Source organism: Rhinolophus sinicus, chromosome 16, assembly GCF_057876585.1.
Source record: "Rhinolophus sinicus isolate RSI-liver-muscle chromosome 16, RSI-T2T, whole genome shotgun sequence".
Lineage (NCBI taxonomy): Eukaryota > Metazoa > Chordata > Mammalia > Chiroptera > Rhinolophidae > Rhinolophus > Rhinolophus sinicus.
Window position 1 is genome coordinate 10,612,292 of NC_142516.1, and position 27,971 is coordinate 10,640,262.

The following is a 27,971-nucleotide window of genomic DNA, read 5'->3' on the forward strand; positions in this document are numbered from 1 at the left end:
ACATGACATAATTTTAAAAGTATTTTGAAATTGTTTCAGGCATGTAGACAAAATGGAATATAATAAATAACTATATACTCACCGCACACAGCTTTTTCACATGCTGATGTTTGGCCAAATGTGGTTCAGATTTTTTCCTAAGAAATTGTAGCTCAGATAAGTACCGTGTGTGTATCCCTCCCTGATCATGTTGTATTCTTTTCCCAGGGATAACTACTCCTGATTTTTTGTTTGTCATTACCTTAAGTGTTTTTATACTAAAAAAAGGTGTGTGTGTCTCTGTAAATTTTATGTAACATTATTTTGTGCATTTTCAAGTAAGCGGCATCACTCTGTAGGCATTATTCTGCAACTAACTTTTCCACTGGACATAGTTTTGAGTTTGGGTGTGATGAAATGTATCACTGTAGTTCATTAACTGCACAATTTATGTCTCTGTTCTCTTGTTGATGGACATTTAGGCCTCTGATATTTTGTTACTGTGAACAGTGCTGCAATGCAGTGAACACTGGTGTTCTCTTACTGTGTTTAAGTGTTGGGAGTTTCTCTAGATAATGTAGCCAGAAATAGTTGCTTGTAGGATATCCACATCTTTGACTATTAGTTATTACTGAATTGTTCCCCAAGATGCTTTTATCCTTTTATAATTTCACTTGCTTTTGGTTTTGTGCAGTTACGTAATGGATTCTCTAAAGAAGAATATGCCTGAAGAAAATATAACGCACGAAAATCTATTTTACTAACAATAAATTTAAAGTTGGTTGGTTGGTTAGATTCTTGGTAAATTTGTTCCTGTTTAAAAACCTTATGGAAATGGTCAAATATGCACAAGTAGAGAGAATCCCTCTGAATTCATGCATAGAGAATCCTTTATCAATTTTCAATAATTATCAACAGATGATCAGTCTTATTTCACTTTCCTTCAAATAGATTATCCCCGCAAATAGATTATTTGAAAGAAAATCCCAGATTTTCATATAATTTATAAATAATTTAATATGTATCTCTAAAAGATATGAGCACCTTGCCCAAAGAAACCCATTGTCACCCTCCAGAAACAATTCCATGTTATCAAATATTCAGTGTTCACATTTTCCCAATTATCTGGTTTTTCGTTTTATTTACAATGTTTAAAATATGATTACATTGTGAAAACATACTTTTAAGGAATCAATTTAGTCTGTTGTATGTAAAGTGAACTTGCAGGTTTTTGGTTTATCATAGAATCACGTTTAAACAGGCAGTACCTAAAAAGTCATTTGTGTGTAGTCTAACCCTTTTTCTTATAAGTGAAGGAATTGAGGCTCAGAGAGGTTGAGATTTGTTCAGAGTCGGTCAGCTCATTATCATGAGTAGCAGAGCTGGAATTAGGAAGCAAACCTTCTGATCCCAAATCCATTGCTCTTACACTAATTACATTGTATTGCCTGTCATATTTTTTGTTAGTCCATTACCTGTATCATTTTTCCAAATTTGTCATTTAAGAATTTTTTCCAATGGCTTTTCGTAAATATCAGTAGTACTAATCTTGTGATTTACATCAGGGTGTATTTTAAAAGGAGTTTGTGAAAGGGTTGAATTATAATATCAACACTTGTGCCAAAGATATTGAGCTGTACTGAAAAGCTACTTGTCTTTTCTGACCTAGATACACAGTTTCCAACTGTGGCAGAGGATGCCAGAAAGAGAATGAGTGTTGGCAAGACTCTGGAATTAAATTGTTATATCACTGAAGAATCTAATGTATTTCTTAATTTTTAGCACTGTTATATATGAAAAATTTTCTGTATCAACCTAATAATAGTTTGTGAATTTATGCATTTTATGTGCAGTCAAAGCCTATTGTTATTTTGACAAGGTGAAAACAATGACCTATTTGTTTTAAAATCGATGATTTTCAATATTACTGTTTGTTTCTAACTAGGTTCTGAGGTCATTTTGCAAAGCTAAGTGAGAGAAATAATTGTGTCCATTTTATCTCCAGATATGGTTTCTTTGACATGCTCTGTTCTAGAATGGCAACAAAAAGTCTTTTCAGAACAAGAGACACCTTTTGAGGCTTGTTTACTAAGGTGCTGGTTTACCCTTTGGTGTTAAGTGTGCTGCAGTAGGCACAGAAGGACAGAGAATACTTAAATACTTAACTGTTTCTTGGCACATTACCCCATTTTCCTTTTGATCAGAATTGTCACAAGATCTGTACATTCTAAAGATAGTCTGATGACCTCTATCACAGCCTGTTAGTGAGAAGAAAATAATACTATTGAGGCAAGTACAGTTCAGGGCCACTTCATGTTTGATTATGATTTAAAGGACTAGATCTCAAGTTGTGCTTTTAAAGATCACTGGAAACTTAAATAGACACCTGCTCTTTGATTTGCTTGTGAAGGGAGTCATGTGAATTGTAAAAGATGCTAGTGACCCGACTTCAATTCTAGGGATAGCTCGGCCATGTGTGGTCATGGGCAAGTCACTTAACATCTTTGTACGTTTGTACTTTCATATTTTAAAAGATTATAAAAGAAACTTATACCAGTTATTTTCCCCCCACTATTTTTCAGGGCTGTTGTGAGCATTGAATGTGATGTTGTACGTGAAAATATTTTGAGAAATTCATTGGGGTTTCTCCTTTGTTCCAGGCATTGTTCTAGGTGCATAAAACAAAGATATATGCCAAATCCTGTAGTGAAATAGAACAGGGTCATAGGTGTGCTGGAGGAACAGTTGCTATTTTACACAGGCTGATGAGGGATGGGCTAAGGAGTGGGTGACACTTGAGCAGACACCTAAAGAGGTAAGAGAAGGAGTTATGTAGATATCGGGTAAACTAGCAAGTGTAAAGGCTCTGAGGTGCGAGTCTGAGTGAATTGTTTGAGAAATAGCAAGGATACCAAAGTGGATGGAACACAGTGAGAGACGGAAGAGATTAATGTAAGGGCTGAGTCCTGAGGCAGTCCGGCATTTGGAGGTTGTGGAGATAAGAAAGGAGATGGCAGAGTAACTTAGGAAGTGGGAGAACTGAGAGAGTGGTATACTGGATGGAAACCAAGGGAAGTGAACTGTTCAGGTAGGGAGCAGGTGAGTGTGTCACCTGTCTAAGAGAGAGGTGACCGAGATGAGGACTGAGAATTATGCATAGCATTAAAACACCATGGAAGTCCTAGGGGACCTTGACAAGGGCTGTTTCCTGGAGCATTGGGGTGAAAGGCTGGTTGGAGTAAATTTAAGAGAGAATGGGAGAAGAAGAAATGGAAACCAAAAGTGTAAACTCAAAGAATTATGTATGCCCTAAAAGGGGCAGAGAATCAGGCTGTGGGGAGGCCAGAGATCAGGGAAAGTTACACGAGAGAGAGGAGAGGGGGTGATTAGTGGAGTGAGATCGTTGAGTAGGCAAAAGGGGATGAGCTCCAGTAGGGCTGGAGTTGAGAGATTTGGATTAGACAGGAATCGGGACACTTCATTCATAATAACAGAAATGTAGAATACATGAGGGAAAATGCAGCAAGATTGGTATTTTGATTGACGCAGAAAGCAGGATGATGAGTAAGGATATGGGAAGGATGTGTAGATGTTTGAAGACACAAGAGAAGAAAAGTGCGAAAGTGTATGAATATTTGTTTTTTCTCAGTGGTGCTCCTTGGACATTGCAGGATGTTTAGCATCCCAGGGTACCAGATGCCTAGGATTGCCCACCATTGTGACAGTCAGAAAACTCCACATCACATTTTCAAATCCCCCAGGGTTGTAGTACCACCACTGTTTGAAAACTATTGATTATTGGGCTTTTTGAGGTTAGACCATGAATTTAGGAAAAAGATGAATTAGCACAGTGGTGATACCCTCCAACCCCCATTCAGTTGTCCAGGGTTACTGGTAATGTATAGTTGAGAGGGTAGGATTTAACCAGGGCGAGGGTTTTCTAGGAGGGGATAACAGAGGGAATAGCTGGTGTGAGTGATAAATGATGGGTTGTGTAATTTCAGTAGGATAAGGACAAAAAGGGGGACATGAAAAGAGTGAGGGACTATGAAAGGTGGGTGGGATTAATAGGTTATGGGCCTGAGTGAGGAGTGGGTGTCTAAGGTAGGAAAGAAGGTGAGAACATTGGAGGAAAGGAATGCAAGGAATGGAGAGGCCAGAATTTTAGAAGGGTCATTAATGTGGTTATTGAAATTACTGAAAATAATGCCAGGAGTAGAGGGGAACGTGTCAGTGAGCTAAGTAGTAAAGTCCTGAAGGAATGAGAGAGGGTTTGAGGGATTAATCCAAGATGGGTAAAATAAGTGAAATAAATAATGGAATTTGTGCTTGTGGAGGAAAAAGTCAGAAATTCCCTATAAGTCACTGTGACGATGACTGCCATGGAAATATATGGGAAGAGAGGGTGACTTTTCAGATGAACCTTTTTAGATTCTGCAGTTAAGGCACTCTCTAAAAGAAAGATAAATCTAGAGTTGAATTCAGATTTTTATGGAGCCTCTCCTGAGTGCAGGGCATTGTACTAGGTACTGTAGAGATAAGGTTAAGTTATTTCATTAAGGAGTTTGTGATAAAAATAACAAACTGAGTAACAGAAATGTCATAAAAGAAGTTGGAAAGTGCTGGATGGCTCAAAGAAGGAGGAAATGACATTAAACTCAAGTATTAGGTAAAGCTTTCATGGAGGGGTAGATTTGTGATGGACACAGAACAGTGAGAATTGATGGGAGAGTAGTGGTGTAGTTCAGGTAAAGGGAAGGGTGGACTTAGAGCTTAGCGGTGGCACATGGCAGGCGTTCCAGGGAGGAGTCATTATTCCCATTGTGGCTGGAACCCGAGGGGTCAGAGAAATGCCAGGGAAAACTACATTCATGTTGTATTGTGGAGGACCTTGGTAGCACAGTGGGTGTCTGCGTGGAAGGCCAGTTACTTAGGGTATGACTAGTGTTTGAAGGTTTTTATCCGATGTTCTCAAGGTGAAGTTTTCTCCAAAAATGGGCTGAAGTGGGGAGAGAATAGTATAGCAGAGGATAAATTTCTGTAAATGGTAAAACATGGCAAAACTGCTTTACTCAGTAATATACAAGACTTCCAAATATTGGTATCTTTGAATCATAAATATCCTTAGTAATAAAACGAGGACAAAAACTCAGGATTTCCATCCTCGTGCTGCATCCCCTTTCCTATTTTTAATTCAAAGAACTTGGCTCATAAGTTTTCTTTACTTGGCTTTCAGAACAGTCTTAGTTTCCCTCCCACCTCTCAGGCCACTCCTTCTGTGACTGTAGTTGCGCCTCTTCTGCTTCATTCATTCCATTCGTTGGCACACCTACTCTCTTGGTGATCTTGCGGCTTTACATGTTACCTGCATCCTGATAAGTACCAAACTTATATCCTAATCCAGACCTCCCTTCTAAACTCATGCTTCACATTTAGTTGCCTGCTTGGATATCTAATAAGTATCTCAAATTCAACATGTCCAAAATGGAATTCCTGATCTCAATCCCCAAACCTGCTCTCCCTGCACCTTCCCGAATTGGGTTGCTCAGGCCCAAAATCTTGAGGTCATTCTTGATGCGTCCAGTTCGATCACATCCATTCAGTTAGGATGTCCTGTCACCGTACCTTCAGAATACATCCGGAGTCTGCTCACTAAGCTTCCTGAGTGGTCTCTTTCCTTCTGCCCTTGCCCTCTCTACTGTGTATTTCAGCATAGACATCATAGAGACCTTTAAAAAATATTTGTCAGATATTGTCACATCTGCTCAAAACTCTTTAAGGGCTCCCCATCTCACACAAAGTAAAAACAACCGTCCTTAAAGTGACCCCCTCTATTAGGAGTTGACAAACTATGTATGGCCCATGGACCAAATTTGACCCACTGCCTGTTTTTGTATGACTCGTGGGCTAAGAATGGTTTTACATTTTTAAATGGTTAAAAAAATTAAAAATTGATATTTTGTGTGTGAATATTATATGAAATTGAAATTTCAGTGCCCATAAATAAAGTTTTATTGAAACACAGCCACACCCACTTGTTCACATCAAGTCTGTGGCTATATTTGCACTACAAAGGCAGAGTTGAATTGTGGGGACCTTATGGCTTGAAAAGCCTAAAGTATTTCTTACTTGGTCCTTGAAAGAAAAAGTTTGCCAACCTCTGCCCTGTATGATCTGGTCCCTCATTCCACCCTCTGTCCTCACTGCCCTTCTCTTCCCACTCACCCTACTCCATCCACATTGGCGTCCGTGTTGTTCTAGCATGTACCCAGGCACAGTCTTCCTTCCCGTGTCAGGAATGCTCATTCCAGGGCATTCTGACTCCCAGAGCAGGCTGACTCCCTCACCACATTAGATCTTTGCTCAGGTGTTACCTTCTCAGTGCAGACTGACCGTCTGTTTAACGTTGCATCCCCTCTTTCTGGTACATGAGTGCACTTGTGTTGTCATCGGTTCTCTTTTCCGTAGCCCTTTATACCTTCTGACATACTGTTTACATATTTTTCAATTTTTTGTTTTTTGGTTGTTCCTCTTCACCCCTCCCCGGACTTAAACCACAAGGGCAGGGATTTTTGTCTTTTGTTCACTGATGTATCCTAAGTTCCTAGAACAATAGCCAGCATATTATAGGTGCTCAATAAAGACTTGTCGAGATGCATTGAATTCCTTGACCAAATGAGCCATCTAACTGGATGATGTAATTCTGTCACAGAGCTGTTCTGTCAGGGATTGGAAAGGGCTAGTGTCCATTTATTTCAGTGAGGAGATATGTTTCTTGTTACCACTTTCTTTGATGGTGGACATGATAACATCTTTTCAATTTTGCTCACTGACAGTAAGTATTCAGAAAGCATTCTGGTTCCACTTAGCCAGTTTGTATACTGCGTTTTATGTTAGAATTGCAGCCATTGTACTTCCCTTATTTAAACTGTTAATTGAGAAGGGACCTTTTGGCCTGAGCCCAGTGTTGCAAGGCTTCAGATGATATGGTGGGATTGAGCTTTTCCATCACTGGAGATGTTTTGAGGTAGGACTGAACAGCTGGCTATATGGTGTCGGTATGTGTAATATATAGGTTTTCAGTTTAGCCTGTGTGCCTTTTTTTATATAGAAAATAAAATTTACAGAGGAAAATACTGAAATTCAATTCTTTTCATATTAGTATTGTACAGAAACTGAATGCCATCATGTGGGGAAAGTTTAATTTATTTGAAGGGACATAGGGGGAGTAGGAGTATTTGCTCTTAGTGTGTCCTCATTTTGTATCCTCTGTACTTATCAAGCATAGTACCAGGTGCAGAATAGGTAATTAATTAGTATGTATTTACTTGTAAGTCTCACATAATTTACCTTAAATTGAGCTTCTTGTCCTATCAGTGAGGTGTCTTTTTCTAACTTTATCTTGTTCATCTTTGATATAGTGGACATATGATTGTTCTTTCATAATGGAGAGGTAGAGCCTGGATATTTCATTTTTATATAGCTTCTTTTGGAAAAGTTGTATATGTTAATATTAACAACATTTATAGTTTTCTATTGTTACTTACTTTGAGAGTAATTTCCAGAATTCTGTATCACATTGTTTGCAAGACATGGCATGGAATCTTTCTGCTCTATGACACTATGAAGAGGATGAAAAGACAAATCAGAGATGGGGAGCAAGTCTTTGCAAAATACATATCTGATAAAGGAGTGGTATCCAAAATATACAAAGAACTCTTAAAACTAAACAACAATAAAACAGACGACCCAATTTAAAAAATGGAGAGAAGACCTGAACAGATACCTCACTAAAGAAGATATACAGATGGCAAATAAGCATATAAAAAGATGTTCCACATCATATGTCATTAGGGAATTTAAAATTAAAGCAGCAGTGAGATACCATCACACATCTGTTAGAATGACTCAAGTCCAAAACTTTGACACCACCAAATGCTGACAAGGATTTGGAGCAACAGGAACTCTCATTCATTGCTGGTGGGAATGAAAAATGGTGCAGCTTCTTTGGATGGAAGACAGCCTGGGAGTTTCTTACAAAACTGAACATGGTCTTACCATATGCTCCCATGATCATGCTCCTTAGTAGTTACCCAAATGGGTTGAAGACTTACGTCCACCCAAATACCTGCCCACTAATGTTAATTAGTAGCTTTATTCATATATTACCCAACTTGGAAGCAGCCAAGATGTCCTTCAGTAAGTGAATGGATAAACTGTGGTATATCTAGAAAGTGGAATATCATTCAGTGATAAAAAGAAATGACATGAATCTTAAATGCATATTGCTAAGTGTAAAAAGCCAATCTGAAAAGACTACAAATTGTGTGATTTCAACTACCGTATTTCCCCGAAAATAAGACCTAGCTGGACCATCAGCTCTAATGTATCTTTTGGAGCAAAAATTAATATAAAAAATTAATATAAAACCTGGTCTTATTTTAACTGTAAGACCGGGTCTATAATATAATATAATGTAATATAATATAATATAATGTAATATGTAATATGTAATATAATTAATGTAACATAAGACTGGGTCTTATATTAATTTTTACTCGAAAAGATGCATTAGAGCTGATTGTCCGGCTATGTCTTATTTTCGGGGAAACATGGTATATGACATTTGGAAGAGGGAGGGTCAAATAGGTGGAACACGGGATTTTTAGTCCAGTGTTGTGTATGATTCTGTACTGTTGGCTGCATGTCATTATATATTTGTCCAACTCATAGAATGTACAACACAAAGAGAGGCCCCCTACTGTTAACTATGGACTTTAGTTAATATTGTAGTAACACTGTACATCAGTTTTAACAAATGTATCCCCCTAATGCAAGATGTTAATAGGGGAAGGGGTGTGTGTGTGTGTGTGTGTTGGGGAGAAAGGGAACATGGGATTCTACTTTCCACTCATTTTTTCTGTAAACCTAAAGCTGTTCTTTAGAAAATATCTATTAATTGAAAAAACAATACTTGATAAAATAGTGATACACTTGTACACACATGCCTGTACATATACATTCCACCTGCTGCATAAGGTACTCTTAGTAAGTAGAGCACAGCTAATATTTTTCTAAGTCCTGTTTTTAGAGAAATATACACCTATCTGATATACGGACAAAACATTTTATTTGATATTTGAGGGTCACCCCCCCCCCCCCCCCCGAGGCCGTTTATTGAGTATCTGATATTTGGCAGGTACTTTGAGGTATTTTTATAACCTGTCTCATTTAGTTTGAAGTAGATACTAGTCACCCCAGTGCGCAGGTGAGAAAGGTCTGGCTCAGCGAAGTGGACTGCCAGGCCGCTGGTAAGGCAGACCTCAGACGTAGTGCGGCTTGGATTCCAGAGCACCGCAGTCAAGTGAGGACCGCAGGAGAGGGAGTCGTAATCTTTCTGCTGTGAAGGGTCTTGCTTTCAGTTTGTGAAAAACCAACATCTGTGAAGAGCAGTAAAGCAAAGTGCAATAAAACGAGGTATGCCTGTGACTCCAAAGCCTGTGTGCTGCTGTACGGCCTTCATAATTACATAGACATAGTTTTTGAAATAGCTAATGTTTATATCCTAACGTAACTGTAAGTGCCTTTAGAGCAAAAACATTATTGAAAGAGATTGTCTAGGTTTGAATCTCGGCTCTACTGTGTACTTTTGCTTTGATTTTAATTAGGTTATGTTATATATTAACCTCTTTATGTTCTAGTTTCCTTGATGTGTTACATGTAGACAGTAATTGAGATTGTTGTGGGGATTAAATGAGGTAATGTATGAAAAGCTCTTAGAACAGTGTCTGGTACAGAATGAGTTTCCTGAATATTACCTATTAATAGTGGAAATTTTCTCATTTTATAGATAAAGGAAACTGAGACTCAAGGAAATTAAGTGATTTTTTGAGTTATATAATTTTTTTTTTTTTTTTTTTTTTTTTAAAGATTTTATTGGGGAAGGGGAACAGGACTTTATTGGGGAACAATGGTCAAATTGTTGTCCTTTCAATCTTAGTTGTGGAGGGTTCTGTTCGGCTTCAAGTTGTTGTTCTTTCAGTCTTAGTTGTGGAGGGCGCAGCTCAGCTCCAGGTCCAGTTGCCGTTGCTAGTTGCAGGGGGCACAGCCCACCATCCCTTGCGGGAGTCGAACCGGCAACCTTGTGGTTGAGAGGATGCGCTCCAACCAACTGAGCCATCCGGGAGCTCAGCGGCAGCTCAGCTCAAGGTGCCATGTTCAATTTTAGTTGCAGGGGGCAGAGCCCACCATCCCTTGCGGGACTCGAGGAATTGAACTGGCAACCTTGTGGTTGAGAGCCCCGTGCTCCAACCAACAACTGAGCCATCCGGGAGGCAGCTCAGCTCAAGGTGCCATGTTCAATCTTAGTTGCAGGGGGCAGAGCCCACCATCCCTTGCGGGACTCGAGGAATTGAACTGGCAACCTTGTGGTTGAGAGCCCACTGGCCCATGTGGGAATCGAACCGGCAGCCTTCGGAGTTAGGAGCACGGAGCTCTAACCGCCTGAGCCACCGGGCCGGCCCGAGTTATATAATTTTTAAGGTCACATAGCTACTACATGGCAAAGTCGAGTTTTTTTATTTCAACGCCAGACTTTCATCCACTAAGTTAACCATTTTTTAAAAGAGAAACTCTTTAAAACGTGTTGCACTTTCTCCCTATCTGCTTACAGTTTACCATATATAATTTAACTTTTTTTCTCAATCATATTGATACAGTAAGGAAAAAGCATTGGGCTATAATTTATCTTGTTTCCCCGAAAATAAGACCTAGCTGGACCATCAGCTCTAGTGCATCTTTTGGAGCAAATATTAATATAAGACTCAGTATTATATTATAGCTGGTATTATAATTATATTGTATTATATTATAAGGCTCCGGGTTAATATTAAATTTTGCTCTAAAAGAGACGCATTAGAGCTGGTGGTCACGCTAGGTTTTATTTTCGGGGAAACACGGTAGGTTCTGGACCAGGCCTTGCCCCTGCTTAGTTGTGTGACCTTAATGTTTCTGATTGTAGTTCGTTTGTTAACTGAGGGGTGGGTAGAATTGGGTCGGATGATTTTAAAGTTCCTTTTGCCGTGCCATCAGAATAGGATTCTGAGAGTCACTGCTTTTATCATGAATTAGTGCACTGTGCTGTGTGTAATACCCTGATGTCCCCACAGCTGTAGGCTGGTTACGTCCACTCTGTGCTAGAGACTGAGGAGCGGTGCTGCTCCTTCCGTTTTGGTCAGCCACGGTGTCGCCACTACGTCAGCTTTTTCTTAGCATTCTTCCTGCTGTTTCTGCTTCCAGTCTACTTTCTTAATATGGTTGATTTATTGCCTTTATCTTTTTACAAAGTAAAGCTTGTGGACTTTCTTTTGAGTTCTCAACTGAACACATAGCAATCTTTTTTGGCTGTTGGATTCACAACTAAGTACTGAATGGTTGAGTCCCCTAGAATGGCGTAGGGTTGGTAATGGAAAATGCCGAACTCTAAATTATGTAGTATGATCTTTCTACAGAAGGTATAATTTTAGTGACAAGAGGATCTTTGAGATGTCTCTTACCTTGGGGTCATGGTTTAGTTTGTTTCTTTGTTGTATAAAAGGACCCTTTGAGTTGTAGATGTGTGCATGCATTCCCTCTTTATCTTGATGTGATATTTGTGTGTAATAAAGTAATTACATTTATTAGTTTAGTTACATAATCTTTTCTTTTGCTTGTTTTAGTCAAGCTTTACTAGCTTATTTCAGGTGGATTTTGTAAACCAGAGTCAGAGAAGTTGGTTACAGGATATGAATAGTTTTGCATGTAGGTCACAGCTGTGTATCATTTGACTATAATCGTGGGTCTGTTTTTTCATTTGCAGTATTGGGGAGAGTTAAATATCATACCTGTAACTTTCCTGGTCCCAAAAATTCAAAAAGGATTTTTCCTTTAAGAGAGTAACTGGACTGTATGTGGAAACTTACAGACAAAAGCATAAGGGGGTTTCCTTATTTAAAGGAAATTTAATGTAAAGAAAAGGTATTGCAAAGGAGAGGAAGCTGTTTCTTTGTGTGTTTATGTACTCTATGGTATGTAAATTACTCCTGACATGTACAGTTAAAGCATGTATTCTAGTTTGATAGTCACTTCCTAGTTTTTTGGGTTTTTAATTTTATTTTTTACAGCTGGGCTTATATAAGGATTTCATCAATGATCAGAAGAGTTTACTTTTACCCTATCTGGAATAAAATGTCATAAAGGTGGTGGAACAAAATGATATGAGGCCTTTGGGCAGAAATATACAGTGGGACCGTGGCCAGAGTCACCCATGGGTAATAAGTTCAGATCTCGTGAATATTCAGGAATCCCAAAGAACAGTGTGTAATAGGTTGAGGGGGGGGAGCAGGGTCTCTCAGGAGTTAGGGGAACAAAGACAAAAAAGCACTCTGAATTTTAGGCCTAAAAATGATGAAAGGAAAAACATTGTGCCAACATGTGCTGTATGTGTGATGGTAATATCATGGTTCCAGTCAATAGTGGTGGTATATCTCCAGGTGTCTTATCTACTTTTTGGATAGGTCTGACTAATGCAAATTTCCAAGAGAAGAATCTCAAGGTTAATTGCAACATTATTGCCAAAAATAGTATTACTTTTTCAGGTGGTACTTCTTTACTGAATGTGTGTTCATGTATTTATCATTGAGAGTGAGTCACCCAGCTGCCACATTGTGGCTACCAGGAGGGTTACTTTTCTGGCCATGTCACTTAGGCTCTGTCTTGAACCCAGGCCTTCAAAGGGTATGTTAGCCTTTTGTTTGAACTGAGGTAGTTTTCCTCTATAAAAATTGTTTCTTTTTAGTCGACAATATGTTTATAGGCTCCACACTCAGATGCAAAACTGATTGTAAATAAGCATTTTTGAAAAGTTTTTCTTTTTCTCTTGCAGGTGTAACCCAGAGAACCGTCTTCAAACATCTTTGCAGAATTGACTCTGAGCTGTCAGGGGACTCAGGCTTATGAGGAGGTACTGTCACACAAAACAGTGTCTAGTGAAGACGACAAGAAAGAGGGGAAAGGATCGGAAAAAGAAGCTAAAACACTATAGAAAACCATGGTAAGTTATTATTTATGTTTTTAAATTAAATTACAAAAGATTCCAGTAGTTTAAAATTGGAAGTGTTAACAGTGAGATCAAGTGTAAAACAATGGTGCAAATTTTTGGCACTAGTGTATCAGGTAAAGACGGCACTCTATTTAGGAAGAGCAAATGAGTTCAGATTTATTATGAGCTCTTTAAACCACAAGATGAAGCCCCATGAGCCTGCAGGGCATAAATTATTAAATACAAAGGAGAGAATGCTCATAAATAATATTTTCTAATAAAATTGGCATTAGCAAACTGATACAAATGGCTAAGGTGACCTTGAATTTGAGATTATGTAATTTTCTTTAGTCTTCTATTTGAAGTTCAGCCTTTTTCCTGTGGAAATTAAAAATTCTGAACCAGTCCTTTAACTAGTGATATGAATGGTGGAGTTTATAAAATGTGTATTTAACTCAAAGAGCCACCTTTCCCAAATGCTTTTAAAATAATAGGGTCAAGTGGTGAGTGTATTGGGGGCACTGAACTGAATATCAAGGAAACCTTGCTTTTTTGTGGAAAATTCATATTTTTGAATTTGAGATGTTAGATGAGGTTGTAACCTCTGGTGCCTGGTTTTTAATTGGTAAAATGTGCTGAATTTTTTTTTCTCTCAGTATTTTGGTTCTGGAGGATGTTGTGTGAATTTTTTCCCCTTAGTATAAGTGAGAAAAGGCTTTAAAAATGTGTTATAAGTGGGAGAAAAAGAACAAAAATGTTAATCATCATTATGTTTGAAATATGTTATTTAGTAAGTATTTCTTTCAGTGTTTGATTTTTAAAACTTTTTTCTAGGCGTCATAAAAGCTTAGTTGACTTGCTCTTTCTGGATGGTGGGGAAAAATATTAACTTGGGATTTTCTCTGTCATTTAGCTTTGTGGTGAGATGTAAAAAATGGCACTGATTTAGGGTTCCTCCCATGTGAATTATTTTTCATGTGAAATAATTAAAATTATTCAGCTCATTTATTATAGTCTCAATATTTTACAATTTAAAGAAATGCTTTATATATATTATTAGTCATAGTTGATGAAAATTCCTTTCCTATTCCTAGGTTATTTATTTTAAATTTAACTTAGATTTTCTGGTCTAGAAATTTTGTATTTTTATATAATTTAATTGGTTGATAGGTGTTTTCCAATTTCTCCTTTTCTTAAATCTCAGATTTGAATGAGAATTTTGTTTCTGCATAGTTCTTCCAATATGATTTTTTAATACTTAAAAAATATCTATTTGGAGCTTACTTGGATAAAGAAGATTGCTCTTAAGTTTTTTTTTGTAATACCATTCATTCAGTTTTTCCTTTCACTGTTGTTTTATGATGCTTGTCCTGTGACATACAGTTGATTCTTGGATTTAACATTCTTGGATTTAACATTGGAAGTCTGTGTTTGTGAGAGAAGCACCAAAGGTTTGTGTTATGTAGCAATATTTAATTTAGCTACAGTGAGGCCAGTGTGTAAGACTAATTTAGCTAAGTAATTTAGTAACTTACATAAAACTAAATGACAGAGACAATCCCAAGCTAACATTTTTCCCTACCAGCCAGAACGGAAATGTTAGCAGAATTTCTTCTCTAAAGAGCAAGCCACCTAAATTATAATCTCTAGAACAACCTAGCATCTCTAATTCGTTATGTGGCTCTTCCGTTTTCCTGTTACTTATTTTGGGATATATGAGTAAATCTCATGAAGTGATTTAAAAGTTTCTTTATGGCAAAAGACTCATGGAAAACTCCTGGTGGACTTTGAGCAAGAAAGGAATCTAGACAGAGATGACTTTTCCTAGAACAGAGAAAGCTTTGTGATTGCTTTGAGTCCTTTTATAATATAATAATTCAGAGTTTCAAAGGATTGCTTACCTTTTTAGTTATAGTTTGCTTCATTTTATAGGAAACAATGATGCTCTGGTATTAATTTACTAGTGTTCAAATTAATATGATTTGTAAAATACTGATATTCAACCAAAACACTGAATGAATTGTGAATATTTTATTTTGTGGTAAAGACTTTACAACAAATATTTGCCATCTACTAGGACACAATTTCAAGTAAGTAAAGACACTATAGCCACCCTTTAAATGGAATACTTTTGGCTTCATGGAAACTCACCAAGTTATCCTTGTTTGTTTTGCTGTGTACTGGTACACGGGTCTTCACGGTGTTTGTAAATTTGGAAATATTCAAAGGTTGTTGACATGTGACTTACGAATGTGAAGGAACTACTCTGTTACATTTTCATGAAATTCATTCTATTTCTAGGCTCTAATCTGCTTCACTGATTTCTGGGCCAGCATTTCATTTTAATTATTGCTTTTTAAATTTTTGATATATTTTTTAGCATAATGGTACCACATATGCATCTTTGTAAATATTTCTTGATACTTTCATTGATTCCTCCTGCCCCCATGAGCTTTAAAATTACTTTTATTGAATATTAAGTAAATCTATCCTGAGGGGATTTTGATTGAGAATGTAATACATTTGTAAATTAGTTTGGGAAGGTGATTCTTTTGCGATGTGTATTTTTCCTGTTCTGGAATTTGGAATGTTTCCTACTAATCTATTTTAAAAATTAAAGCCTCGCACCGAAGTTTTGAATGCCAAATAGTAAACAGTATTCTGATGTGTCCACAGTTTTTCTAGTGTTCACATATAATGTTGTATTTTGTATTATTACTGTGTTATGAAATCTCAGTTTTTCAAGGTGCAGAAATCTCCAGCAGTTTGTAAAGGAGAGACTGGGTATCATGAGTAGCCATCATGCATTTCTCGAAGCTAGGAAGTATCTGTTTCTCACAGATGCTGTGTGATATTTTAGAAGTGGTATTCAAAACACACAGATTCAGCTAACAGGTAGCATATACGTAATATTGAGTGTGACCTGGGTGAACCTTACCAAAAACATGAATGAAAGATCTCTAATTGTCTGGTTTGTTCAGTAGAATGGGATTTTACTTCCTATTCCTGAGCAATTTTTTACTGTCTCAATGTTAACTATTTCACAACAGTTTGACAATTAATGCTATGACTTAAATATATGTGTATGTCATCCTTTTCAGGTAGCATTTCTTTTACTGAAGCAATTGTTTTCTTTCTGTCTCTGACAGAGATCTATTAGATCTTTTGCCAATGATGATCGCCATGTTATGGTGAAGCATTCAACAATCTATCCATCTCCGGAGGAACTTGAAGCTGTTCAGAATATGGTGTCTACTGTTGAATGTGCTCTTAAACATGTCTCAGATTGGCTGGATGAAACAAATAAAGGCACAAAAACAGAGGGTGAGACAGAAGTGAAGAAGGACGAAGCCATAGACACCTACTCCAAGTGAGTGTGGCCTGACCTTCGTGGCGCTTTATGATGCTCCCGGAAAAGCTCAGGGTTCCGTCCCACTGGCTTATGTCTGGTGTACAGTCTTCTGTGGGTTTTCTCATTTACATGATTGTAAATAAGGAAGTTTTCTGAGTTAAATTTGAAAAGAATAATGGTTAGAAAAAGATGGACCTGTGCAGGATGCCTTTTGAGAGCGCACCAAGCCTTTTGAAATCTTCTCTTTTGGAGGTTATGATGTGCCATCTTTTTCATGTGTTGGTTCAGCCTCCTAAATTTGGAAATAAATAGCAGTGTTTTTGGTTTCTGGAGTAATCATAAAATGTCATTTTTTGTCACGTATTTTAAAACCCTGGTGTAGAAGAAAGAGTGCCAGAAAATGTGTTCTAAAGGTACTTTTGACTGTTACCTACCTTGTTGATCCCCAGGACCCAGCACACTGTCTGTCTTTCAGATAGTAAATGCTCATTGGATATTTGTGGGATGAAAGGAGGCCTAATGGGAACCAGACTCTTGAGCAGTGACAGCACAGTAGTCTCAGGGCTGCAGCCGTAGGAAGAAACGCGTGAGATGAAGCTGGTGATACGTGGAGTCCGCCCATGAAACTTGTTATGCCACGCTAAGCTTCGCGTTACTGTTTTGAGCAGTGTCACTGTGATTGGAACTAAGTGTATGATTTACTTTGAAAGATGAAGCTCATTTAGACTGTACTGTGTTAATAGGACTAAGAACATTGTTTTGGCTAAAACTTGTAAATTGAGAATAGAGGTTACAGAATTTTTTTCCAGCTTTAATTCTGAATCAATGTGATAAGTGGATAATAGAGGGAAAGTATTGATAAATTGATTCCTTCACAGAAAGATAGTGTAGCCTTTTCATTTTCAGATGAAAGATAATCAGTATCAGTTTCCAGTTGAAGAACATAATTGCTTGACTTTGTTAACTGTTTTTAGGCATTATATACATTTTATCTCATTATAGTCTTGTCAGCTTCAAGGTTCTTGGCAGTAATTCAGTTTTTCTTGCATATGTTGGGTTTAAAAAAGAATATTGTCAAATTTGGGGGTTCATGTTAACTACTAATACCCAATAATCAGTATACCCCAGTCCCTGTGCAAGTAAATAGTCATACACTCCATTTTTAAATTGTACTTTGGAGTGTGTTTATGCCCTTTTAAACTTTTTTTTTTACATAAAATTGTCCATTTTTATCATTTTTAAGTGGAGTTTGTTTTTTCAGTGGAGTTCAGGCCTTTTTAATAACAGCTTCTGTTGTTCTTAAGGCTGGGCAGACTTTGAAAAGTACTCCACTAGACTTTTGCTTAACTGGACCAGGTCACTGTGTTTTAAAGGCTTTTAAAAGATAATGTGCCCCATACGTTTGTTTTGACTTTTAATTATAGCTCTGTGTGGATGCTCTTGACTGTGCTTGTGCAGTCTTTCCATTTTGTGGAATAGTCACAGGCTTCCCCTGGGGCAGAACTCAAGTTGTGCAGGATGATTGTGTCTTTATTCGTATAAACCAGGCACATCTTCCAAGAACAAAGCTGTGTTTGATAATACACGTGCATTCACTCCTGATGCTTGCTGAGTACCGCAGAGGGCACAGAGGTAGGTGAGGACTAGCCGATACTGGTTAAGTACCCTCGGTTGCCAGGCGCTGGTAGGCGGCCTTTACCTGTGTGCTCTTATTTTACCTTTTAACAAATGGACTCAAAAGTCACATCACACAAGGTCCCACCACTTGTAATATCAGGAATATTAGGACTCAGTTGTTAATTTTAAGTATTTCCCTATATTTGGGTCGCTTGCTTTACAGTACTTCCCATGTTCAAATTCATTATTCAAATTCAGGAGTGAATTAGGACTTAGTTTCTCTGCTCAGTCATGCTGTCTTCTATGTGATAAGAGCAAATATATATCACAATTATGACATAGAATTTAATAAGCGAGCTAATAGTGGCTCGTTTGTAATAGCTACCACTTAGTGCCCATTACTGTACCAGATTCTTATTCTCATTATTGTACAATAAACCTCCTAGTCTCTGTTATTATTATCTCCCTCCTCTGCCACCATTTTACTTATGAAATTTCCACTGCTTCAAATTTGCTTATGAAAAAAAAGTGACTCAGAATCATTAACTAACTTGTTTAAGGTCACTGAAGGAGTGTGTGTGATGGGGCCAGGATTCACGTTCCAGTCTGTCGAACTCTAGATCCAGTTTTCTGAGCGTCTTCACTTCAATTTCCACAACTGAAATGTGAAAGTACTGAGCAGGGAGAGATTATATGGTGGTTTCTGGGGATGAGAAAAATCTTTATGAAGGAGGCAGCATTTGTGGTAGGTTTAGAGGGTGTGTAGGGTTTGGCAGGCAGTGAAAAACGGAAGAAAAAAATAAATTCAGCAAAGATCTAGGTGTGAGAAAGTACAGGGACTGCCGAAGGATTAATAGCTATTGTTTATTGAAATATTAATATATGCCAGGCTCTAGGCTAAATTACATTAAATTAAATGGTATTCTCAGTACCACTCTGAGATGAAGGTATTACTGTATTTTTACAAATGAGAATGGAGGTTCAAAAAGTCAAGTAATTTGTCCTATGTTACACAGTAAGTAGCAGAGCCAGAATTTGAACCAGGAAGTCATGCTGTCTCCTAAATCTCCTCTCAATATGCTAAGTGTTCAGTGGGACACCGGGAAAGGAATAGGCGGAGTGCCATCTATGCGGTGCTTTTGGAAGATCATTCTGGTTGCAGTGCACTGTATACAGTAGAGTGAAGATGGCAGAGGTTAGTCAGTAAGGCCGATGAAAGGGGGTTTTCGAGGTAGTTTAGGTGAGAGGTAATAAGGGACTGAAAAGAAACTAGTTTGAAGGCAATGGTTCGAGGGTGATTATGGAGGGGGAATTTATAAACTATTATTAATTTGGGAGAAAGAAAAGCTAAGAAGATGAATGCAGAAGAAGAAAAAAATCAAAGATGCCTATTTTTAAAATCAAGTAATTCCTGGCACTTGGGTCACTTGCTTTAAAATGCTTTTTATTTCTTTCTATACTTTTACTACCCTTATAGTTTTTCATTGGTTTACTTTTTACTGAATCTCTAAGGTATTCAGGCACTGAACCAGTGACTGGATTATTTTTAATTCACTGTCTTGTTTCCACTACCACAATTTGTTTCTCTCCCTTCTCCTTTTTATAGTTCATTCTCCACTCCACTGACTTTTGCCCAACTCTGCTGATTCTTTGCCTCCAGCTAGAATGACCTTTTTTTCCTAACTAACCAAATTGAGACCCTGTGGAAGTCAGACTTTCAAGTTGCTTTACTGGACCTCTCATTTTGACCTCTCCCTCTCCTGAACTGGGATGCAACCGTAATAATATAAAGAACCTGACTGAGTGTTGTGGTCAAACCAACTGGAGTTTGAATTCAGGCTTTTCCATTTTACTCTCTCTGTGAACTTAAAAAATCAATTAGCTTTTCTGAGATTCACATTTCTTGTCTTTCAAATGCAGGCTTGTGAGGTTTAAATGAGAATTGTGGCATGCAGTTTGTTCTCTGATGTTACTTTCTCTTCCCCTTTTAAGCAGGTTACTGTATTTTGTACTGAACTACTGTGTAAGCCTCGGGAGCAGGGGAGATTGGATGTTCTTTAGTATGTTTTCCATGCTCTCAACACTTGCTTACTTGTTGAATGCCTGCTCAGCTGTTACATTGTCACTTGGGATTAAGGAAAATAAAGTAATAAGAAACTTTCAGTATTAAAATCGGGGATAGATGTAACATTATTCTTAGCACACTCATGATTTGATGTTGAGTGTTCTTTTAGCCACACTAGATTTGAAATGCATATACTGGCAGATTATCTTTGGTCTGTTCCTTCTTTCCTCAGCTCTTTGCTTTTATCACATTATTCTGCTTTCCCTATAAAGTTTTGTGGATTCCTAGAATTATGATATAGCTAAGGCTCATCTAGCTGATCGCCATTTGACAGTTAGTTATGGATGCTGAACCAGAGGCACCACTAGGGGTAGAGTCCAGGGCTTTTACATATCTACCCTGATGCTTTTTCTCAGTATACTGTGGTGCTCGTGTTTCTCACAAATTCTTTAATTACCAATAAAAAGATAATAAATAGGAAGAGTTTTTTCTTTAAATTTGAAAAAGTGTTTAAGGGGATACAGTATTTTGGGATTTTCCTGAGCAATATAGATGTAATGAAAAATTAAAAGATCTGCAGTCTGAAATACGATCCTTATTGATTCCTTAGGGCAGGTAGATACTTTATGAACCTTAAATCAGAGACTTAATTTTGTGGAATTTTGGATATCTGGATTTATATACTCCCTTATCAATGAACATGGATATCCAGGAAGCCGAGTAACAAGTAAGTGTTAGTTTGGGAAATAGGTTGTAAAAGTAATCATTCAGACTTTTACTTTTAGGGATCAAGGTGGTCGGACATTGTGCGGTGTAATGAGGATTGGCCTCGTGGCAAAAGGCTTGCTGATTAAAGATGATATGGACTTGGAGCTGGTTTTAATGTGCAAAGACAAACCCACAGAGACCCTGTTAAACACAGTCAAAGATAATCTTCCTATTCAGATTCAGGTGAGTACAGTTTAATTGCACCTCTGGGAGAATTTGTAAAAAGGTGAAAATAGGTAGTTGACGAATTCAGTAACAACAAGTTGGTAATAATAAAGGATAGGTACAGACAAAAGGAATACCGCTATTCTCGGTCACTGACTCATCTATCACATTTAAAGCAAACTTCTTGTGATTAGTACTCAGGATACATTTACTAAATTAAGATGGCTGTTCAGGTACAGTCTTAAAGTTTTCAGGTATATCTTGCTAAGAGTCTTTATGTTTTTCAGACTAGGTCTCTAAGAATTATAAAACTCTTAGAAGGGTTGGTATAATGCAGAAAAGAATTCAGAGATCAAAAAGAGCCTATACAACTGGAGACTTTCATAGATGATAACTTTTAAAATTGAAGACTCAGTTAATTTAACAGTCACCCGTTCATTTTGTTAATGGAAAGTCACTATTAATTCCTTGTTTCCAAATCTTTCTCACATTGGGATGCATTTAGAAAAATGTAATGCTAGCATGCTTCCTGGAAGATGTTGCTGAAGGCTGAAGGCAGCCGGTTGGTCTAGGGCTGTGACCGCCCTGTGACCTGCTCTGCCAGCCTGCTTTGAGGGCCAGTGGCAGCACCAACTGGGGAGCCATGATCTTGATCATCTTTCAGTGTCACATGTGTTACCTGTGGTGTGATTAGATCATAGCCTTTCGATAATTTTGTATCAGTGAGTCTTTACATCCAAGTCACACAAGTAGATATCAGTTCTGCAAGGTTCAAACCTTGAGTTGTTGAATGTGATCTTTTCTTTTGTTGGTTTCTTTTATTTTGTATCAGTGAGTCTTTACATCCAAGTCACACAAGTAGATATCAGTTCTGCAAGGTTCAAACCTTGAGTTGTTGAATGTGATCTTTTCTTTTGTTGGTTTCTTTTATTTATTTTTCTTCTGAAAAGGCTCTTTTACCCCCAAGTAATAGGAATTAAAAATTTTTTTAAATTAGCTTTGTTAGTGGATCATTTTCTTTCATATTCATTGATCTTCCAAACTATTTTCCTGATTATTTTATCTAGCTTTCTTGGCAGTCAGAGTTTGTGTTACTTGTTGACACATATTAATTTTTGGAGCACCTGTTTATCAATCTGCCTTAGATCTTAAGATAAGGTTTTTTATTTTTTAGGTTTCATTTATTTATTTTTAAAAAATTTTTATTGGGGAATATTGGGGAACAGCTGTCCTTCAATCTAGTTGTGGAGGGCACAGCTCAGCTCCAAGTCCAGTAGCCATTTTCAGTCTTTAGTTGCAGGGGGCACAGCCCACCATCCCATGCGGGAATGGAACTGGCAACCTTGTTGTTGAGAGCTCGCTCTCTAACCAACAGCCATCTGCCGGCCCCTCCAGAAGCTCAGCAGAAGCTCAGTGGCTGCTCGTGATCTTCAATCTAGTTGTAGAGGGCACAGCTCACTGGCCCATGTGGGAATCGAACCGGCAACCCTCTTGTTCAGAGCTTGCACTCTAACCAACTGAGCCATCTGACCGCCCTAAGATAAGATTTTTTAAGTGACTGAACTTAAAAATTTTTAAGTGACTGAATTCTAGTTCCATTTTCAATTCTGATGAAGAAATGTTTCTGGTTATTCATAGGGTTAAATTTATGTATTTAAAGTTTTTAAAAAATCCTTTTGTGATCATTTGGAGAGAGAAAGTGGTAAGCAATATGGAGGACAATACAGCGTTAAGAAACAAAGCTCAGTAATGGTTTTCTGCCTAACTGTACTTTTTGTTATTAGAATGTTAATAAAATTCCTCATTTCCATTATTTTATATATTGCTTTAAAATTTAATCTGCACTTTTGCTTTTATTATAGTGAACATTGTTACTCTTAAATCTATAATAAAGTAGTAATCAAGCAGTTGGACATCTAAGCAGCTTTTTCAACCATCTCACCCCTCTTTCTACTCCCTTTAGTAAGTCATGGTTCTTATGAGAGTGATGATATTCCTCATGTGTCAGGGCGAGAGCCGGTGCCATAATAAATTGAAGTTCTTATTCTGAAAGTCTATCATGTTTCTATGGTATTAAAGATACAGGAGATTGGGCCAACCTTCAGTCTGCATTAATAGAGCTTTCTCTGTGCAGGTCACAATTCTGAATTCTGCAGTTTTTCTCTCCTGAGTGAAGGTCTATTTCTGGGCACCACAGTTTTAAAATGGTCTTGTCTAGCTAACAAGTATTCAAGGGAGGGACACAGGAGAGAGTGCAGGCTGTGTAACCATTTCAAATTTAAGGAGGCTGGTTTTAGGTTAGAGAAGACTAAAGATACAGATATCTTTAGGTCTTTGAAGGGCTTTCTTGGAGAAGGAAAGGCGGCCTGAACTCATATGACCAATAATGGAAATTATGAGAAATGTGTTTCAAGTTAATGTAGCCCATAGAGTTATCCAACAGTGAAATCAGCTGCTTTGTGTGATGGTTAGATCCGTTACTGTAGGTATTTGGGTAAAGCTACCCAAATAAAATGGAGATGTAATTGTACACCCATTTCAGATTAAATTGTATACTGGTACTCACACATATGCCCACTTATATACGTACAAGTACACACATTAGCATTGTTACTAATAATATTTCAGAAAATCATTTTAAGGGTGATTCCTACCTTTGTTCCCTGCTTCCCCTTGTTTACTTGGTGTTTTTGTGGAAAACCAATCTCTGATATATGATCTTATTTTCTTATGAGTTAAAAATCTTTTTTTCTGAGCATTTGCCATATCAAAACTTGCAGTTATCTAAGTACCTTAATGGAGATTTGTTTCATACTTTTTCCCTACATATTCTTTTCTACGGCAATTTTAGAACTTCCTTGAACAAGAGAGGAGAAGGATGACCAAAACCCGAAATCACTTGTTATTAGTTTAGTCCCAAACTCATACCACATGTTTATTACTTTAGATGTGTCTCGGTGATCTGCATGCATAATTGAACATTTTAGTCTGACTCCTATTCTGATGGACATCTTGAATGCTCTGATAGTGGCAGAATGAATGTGAGCAGACTGCTGCTGCTTCTCTATATTCTAGTTCTGTCTTTTCCAGTCATGGTGTGGCCTTGCCCTTCCTTGGCTTCCTTTGTTCAAAATCAGATAATGAATTTTATTCCTCTGTTCAAAATCAGATAATGAATTAATTGAAATGTTTAATGATAAAATGTTATTTTTCTGTAAATGGCCCTTAGTTCCTTTAAGGCCCACTGATGAACAGAGACCCCGTATGTTTCCATGCGGCTGTTTATGTCAGGTAGGAGGTACTAAATCTCACCACCAAGAAAGGCCCTGGGTAACTTACTAAACTATATAGCTAATGCATAATAATATATTAAATATAACTTATAAGATTCTAATTGGTGACTGTTTTGAGGATGGCCCTTAAGTTAGGTGTATGGCTGTATGTTGAAAGAAGCAATGTCTGTTTCCTTTTGGGTGTCAGATGACTTTGTCCCACAATGTTAGGTCTCATGGAGTGATCTCTGAGACCTATCGTTAGAGAAGGGAGGTTGTTTATACTAATATTTTTGCTGCTGACTATGCAGAGATTCTTTTTATTCATTCTTACTTAATTCTCTTTAAAAATTATATAATCTTATGTAAAAATCTACATAGTCTTAAATATGTAAGTCAGAGTAAGAGTTCCTTTTTAGGCTGTCCTATCAAAAAGGCATTGGTTTAGAGAGCATTCGTAGCGATTTATTTTTCTATAATAATTCTCTGTAATAATGTAAAGAACAGTAATTTACCCTTTATCACTTAATGATTCTGTTGGTATTTTACTTTCAAGTATTAGGAAGAATGAATTTAAATACTGTTAATAATTGTATATAGATAGTTGACATTGTGGTTGCTTTTTAAGGGATGGAGAAAGAGGATTTGCTGATAAGTTGGGAGGAGAGAAAAATGTTATCCCTAAAGTAAAGAACTACTCTCTTGGCACAGTATTACTAGTAGTTGATGACATGTGGAAACTAACGGACGATCATACAGTTTTTTGAGATTTTAATCTAATTTGGTGTTTTTAAAATCTTGATGACTTTCAGAAACTCACAGAAGAGAAATATCAAGTGGAACAATGTGTAGATGAGGCATCTATTATAATTCGGAATACAAAAGAGCCCACGCTAACTTTGAAGGTGATACTTACTTCCCCTCTAATTAGGGACGAATTGGAGAAGAAGGATGGAGGTACACACACATAAATATATATATATATATATACACATATATGTTTGTTTGTTATATTCATAAAGGACCTCTCTTGAATGCTATGTTAACTATGCTTTATGGATTTGTTTTATGCCACTCACAGTATTTTAAATAGCTTTGTTTCTACATAAATTACTATATTTTGCAAAAATGTATACATTTGAAATATAAAATATGTTAATTCAAAAACCTGTGCTTATAATATTGGTCATAACTGATTTTTAGACTATTTTGGTGTTCTGTTTTACTTTGTCTAGTATTGCATTGTTATCGGTATCATTCAACCTATTCTGTGTAGTTTGGTGTTAGGTCTGATTTGAGGATTAAACATGGTCCAAAACAGTATTGTTTTCAAATTTACTCAATTGTTTCAAATTTTTCATTTGTACATTGCTCTTGACTGCTAATAACTATATAACCTTATAAGATTTATACTTTACCTAATTGCCCACGTGTTAATGTTTTATAATGTAAGAGATAAAAACTGGGGAATTGATTTTTTGAAAAATAAATAATCTTAAGTAAATTTTTTTCTAGGAGGTTTGTGATCCTGTTAACATTTTGAATATGGTATATATGGGAATCATGCCTTAAACTAACTTTCTTCTGAAGTTAAAAAGAATTCCTGTATAGCAATGTCGTCCTTGTAAAAACAGAGTGAGAAATCTGTCCACTTTTGAGAAGTAATGATGGAACTGGGCTTCTTTTTCTGATGTTTTTATTCTGTCAAGTTGGCTTGTTTCTACCTCTCGGTCCTGTCCCTAGAAACTTGCCATGTGATATTTCTTCTATGTCAGACTTTTGACCAACTGGCCCCTCTCTGTCATGACAATTTAGAGGCAGTGTGGCCTGGCTGGACCAGTGGAGTCTCCCTGTTGCTGTTTGTCATCCCAAGATGTTTAACAAGTCACATTGCTTTCTCCCCTACCTGAAATACCAGTGCAGTAAGAAATATTGGTCAGTTTCTTAATTTATTTCAAGTCGATGGTAAAGGCAGAAGAAGACATATTTACCAGTAATGTTAGAACTTCCAAATTTTGACAAACATGACGTGTAGTACTTCTTAAAGTAACAGTGGTAGACTCTTACAATTTTTTTTTGGGGGGGGTTAACTAAAATCACCTACCTATACCAAATCTAATATATAAACTAGATACATTTATGAGTCATAGTTTAAAATTAAAGTTCATCCAATCTATTGGATTTATGCATGTACTTTTTTTCTTTTTGCTATATATAGTATCTCCAACACTTCTGAAGAACCAATCTTAAAGGGCTGAATTTCTTTACAGCTGTTCAGTTCACCATTAACTGTAGGACTATAAAATGATTTCTGAAGTATCAAGATAATTCTGTTAATTCTGGTAAGCTGTGTTCTAGTTGGCCCCCTGGTATAAAACTAACCATTTCTAAGCATAGGTATAATTACAGGTATTATTAAAAATTATTTGAGTATAAAGAGACGAGAAAAAAACTGAAGTTGCCAAAGACTAGATTGATTAATTATATGTTTGCTTGTAGCTGTAGGCATCTTTTCCATTAACTTCTTTGAAAGTATTAAGAGAACATTAGAGTTCTTTTTCCCCTTGGTTTTGAGTACTTATATGGGATTTTGTCAGTTTTTCAATGACACCCTCGAGCTTAGTCTGTTGCCTTTATACCTTTAATTTCTGTTCAGAGAGACTGAAAACAGATTCTTAGTGTATTGCATCCTTACTAGAAGACTAGTTAATTACAGAATGAAATTTGTGGTAAAGTAGGAGAGCCAGTGTTTGTTCAAGATGTTTGGGTTACTAAAGGACCCCAAGACCTCTTCAGCATTGTGTGGGATCAGGTAAGGTGAAGGAATCAGTTTGGATCTAATGTTTTATACATGTTTACTTCCTCTCCTTTTGAATGGCACAAAGATTTGCTTTGCCATTGTCCTTAACCTCCCAGGCTGTAGACTCACTTGTTAGCTCATTTTGTCTGAACCTGGGCTTGTCAAAGACAGTTTTTTGATATGCACTAACAGTTCTGCGTATTCCTGGGCAAGTTGGAGGATCCAGCATAGCTGAGTGAGACCTGGGCCGTACAGTTCTGTAGGGCTTGTTTCCTCACACTAACAGGATGGTGTCTCCCCCCTTGACTCAGTCCTTTTCAGCTGCACGGGGTGAAAGCACAAGATACATTAGGGTTCCGGGAATTTCTAAGACTGGGAGAGATCCCTTTAAAGAATATCTCCACTTGTTTTCTTTCTCAAAGTTACAGAAATACATGGTAACTTTTTTCAAGGAGATGTTCTTCTGTGGAATCTCAACTTCTCCCCTCCCCACAAAACAGACAGACTATTCACTATGTATGTATATATCACACATCTTTCTCTTCCTTGTTTACTTGCCACATATTTTGGTAAAATCTGAAAAAGGGAAAAAACAGAACTGGAGCACGGGCAGGTGGGAGCACCCACTGTCTCCTCAGGGTTCTCTGCAGGAGTGGCTCTAAGGGCTCATTTCAAATCACTGTTGATGCTTTCATTGGCCAGAGTACATAGTGAGTCTCTTTGGTGTTGTTTACTGTTTCATAGGCAAGGTTCCTCCTGTGCCATCAGTTGTCTTTCCATATTCTAACCCTTTACCTGAAGGCCCTGGAGAATAACCCTTCCACATTACTACATGCTTCCTGCTGAAGAAGGCACAGGAGAAAAAGCACGGACCT

The 27,971-nt window shown here is 37.3% G+C and overlaps 1 protein-coding gene across 5 annotated transcripts in view; it reads left to right on the forward strand.

Annotated features, from left to right (window-relative positions):
* STRBP (spermatid perinuclear RNA binding protein) overlaps nt 1-27,971 on the forward strand; it is a 124,468-nt gene that overhangs the window by 48,603 nt on the left and 47,894 nt on the right. For all 5 annotated transcript variants that reach the window (XM_019728513.3, XM_019728515.3, XM_019728516.3 and 2 more), the window contains exons 2-5: nt 12,902-13,069; nt 16,207-16,427; nt 20,877-21,042; nt 25,109-25,253. In XM_019728513.3, coding sequence (XP_019584072.1) covers nt 13,067-13,069; nt 16,207-16,427; nt 20,877-21,042; nt 25,109-25,253 — 535 coding nt within the window. In that variant the 5' untranslated portion in view covers nt 12,902-13,066. The remainder of the gene's footprint in view (nt 1-12,901; nt 13,070-16,206; nt 16,428-20,876; nt 21,043-25,108; nt 25,254-27,971) is intronic.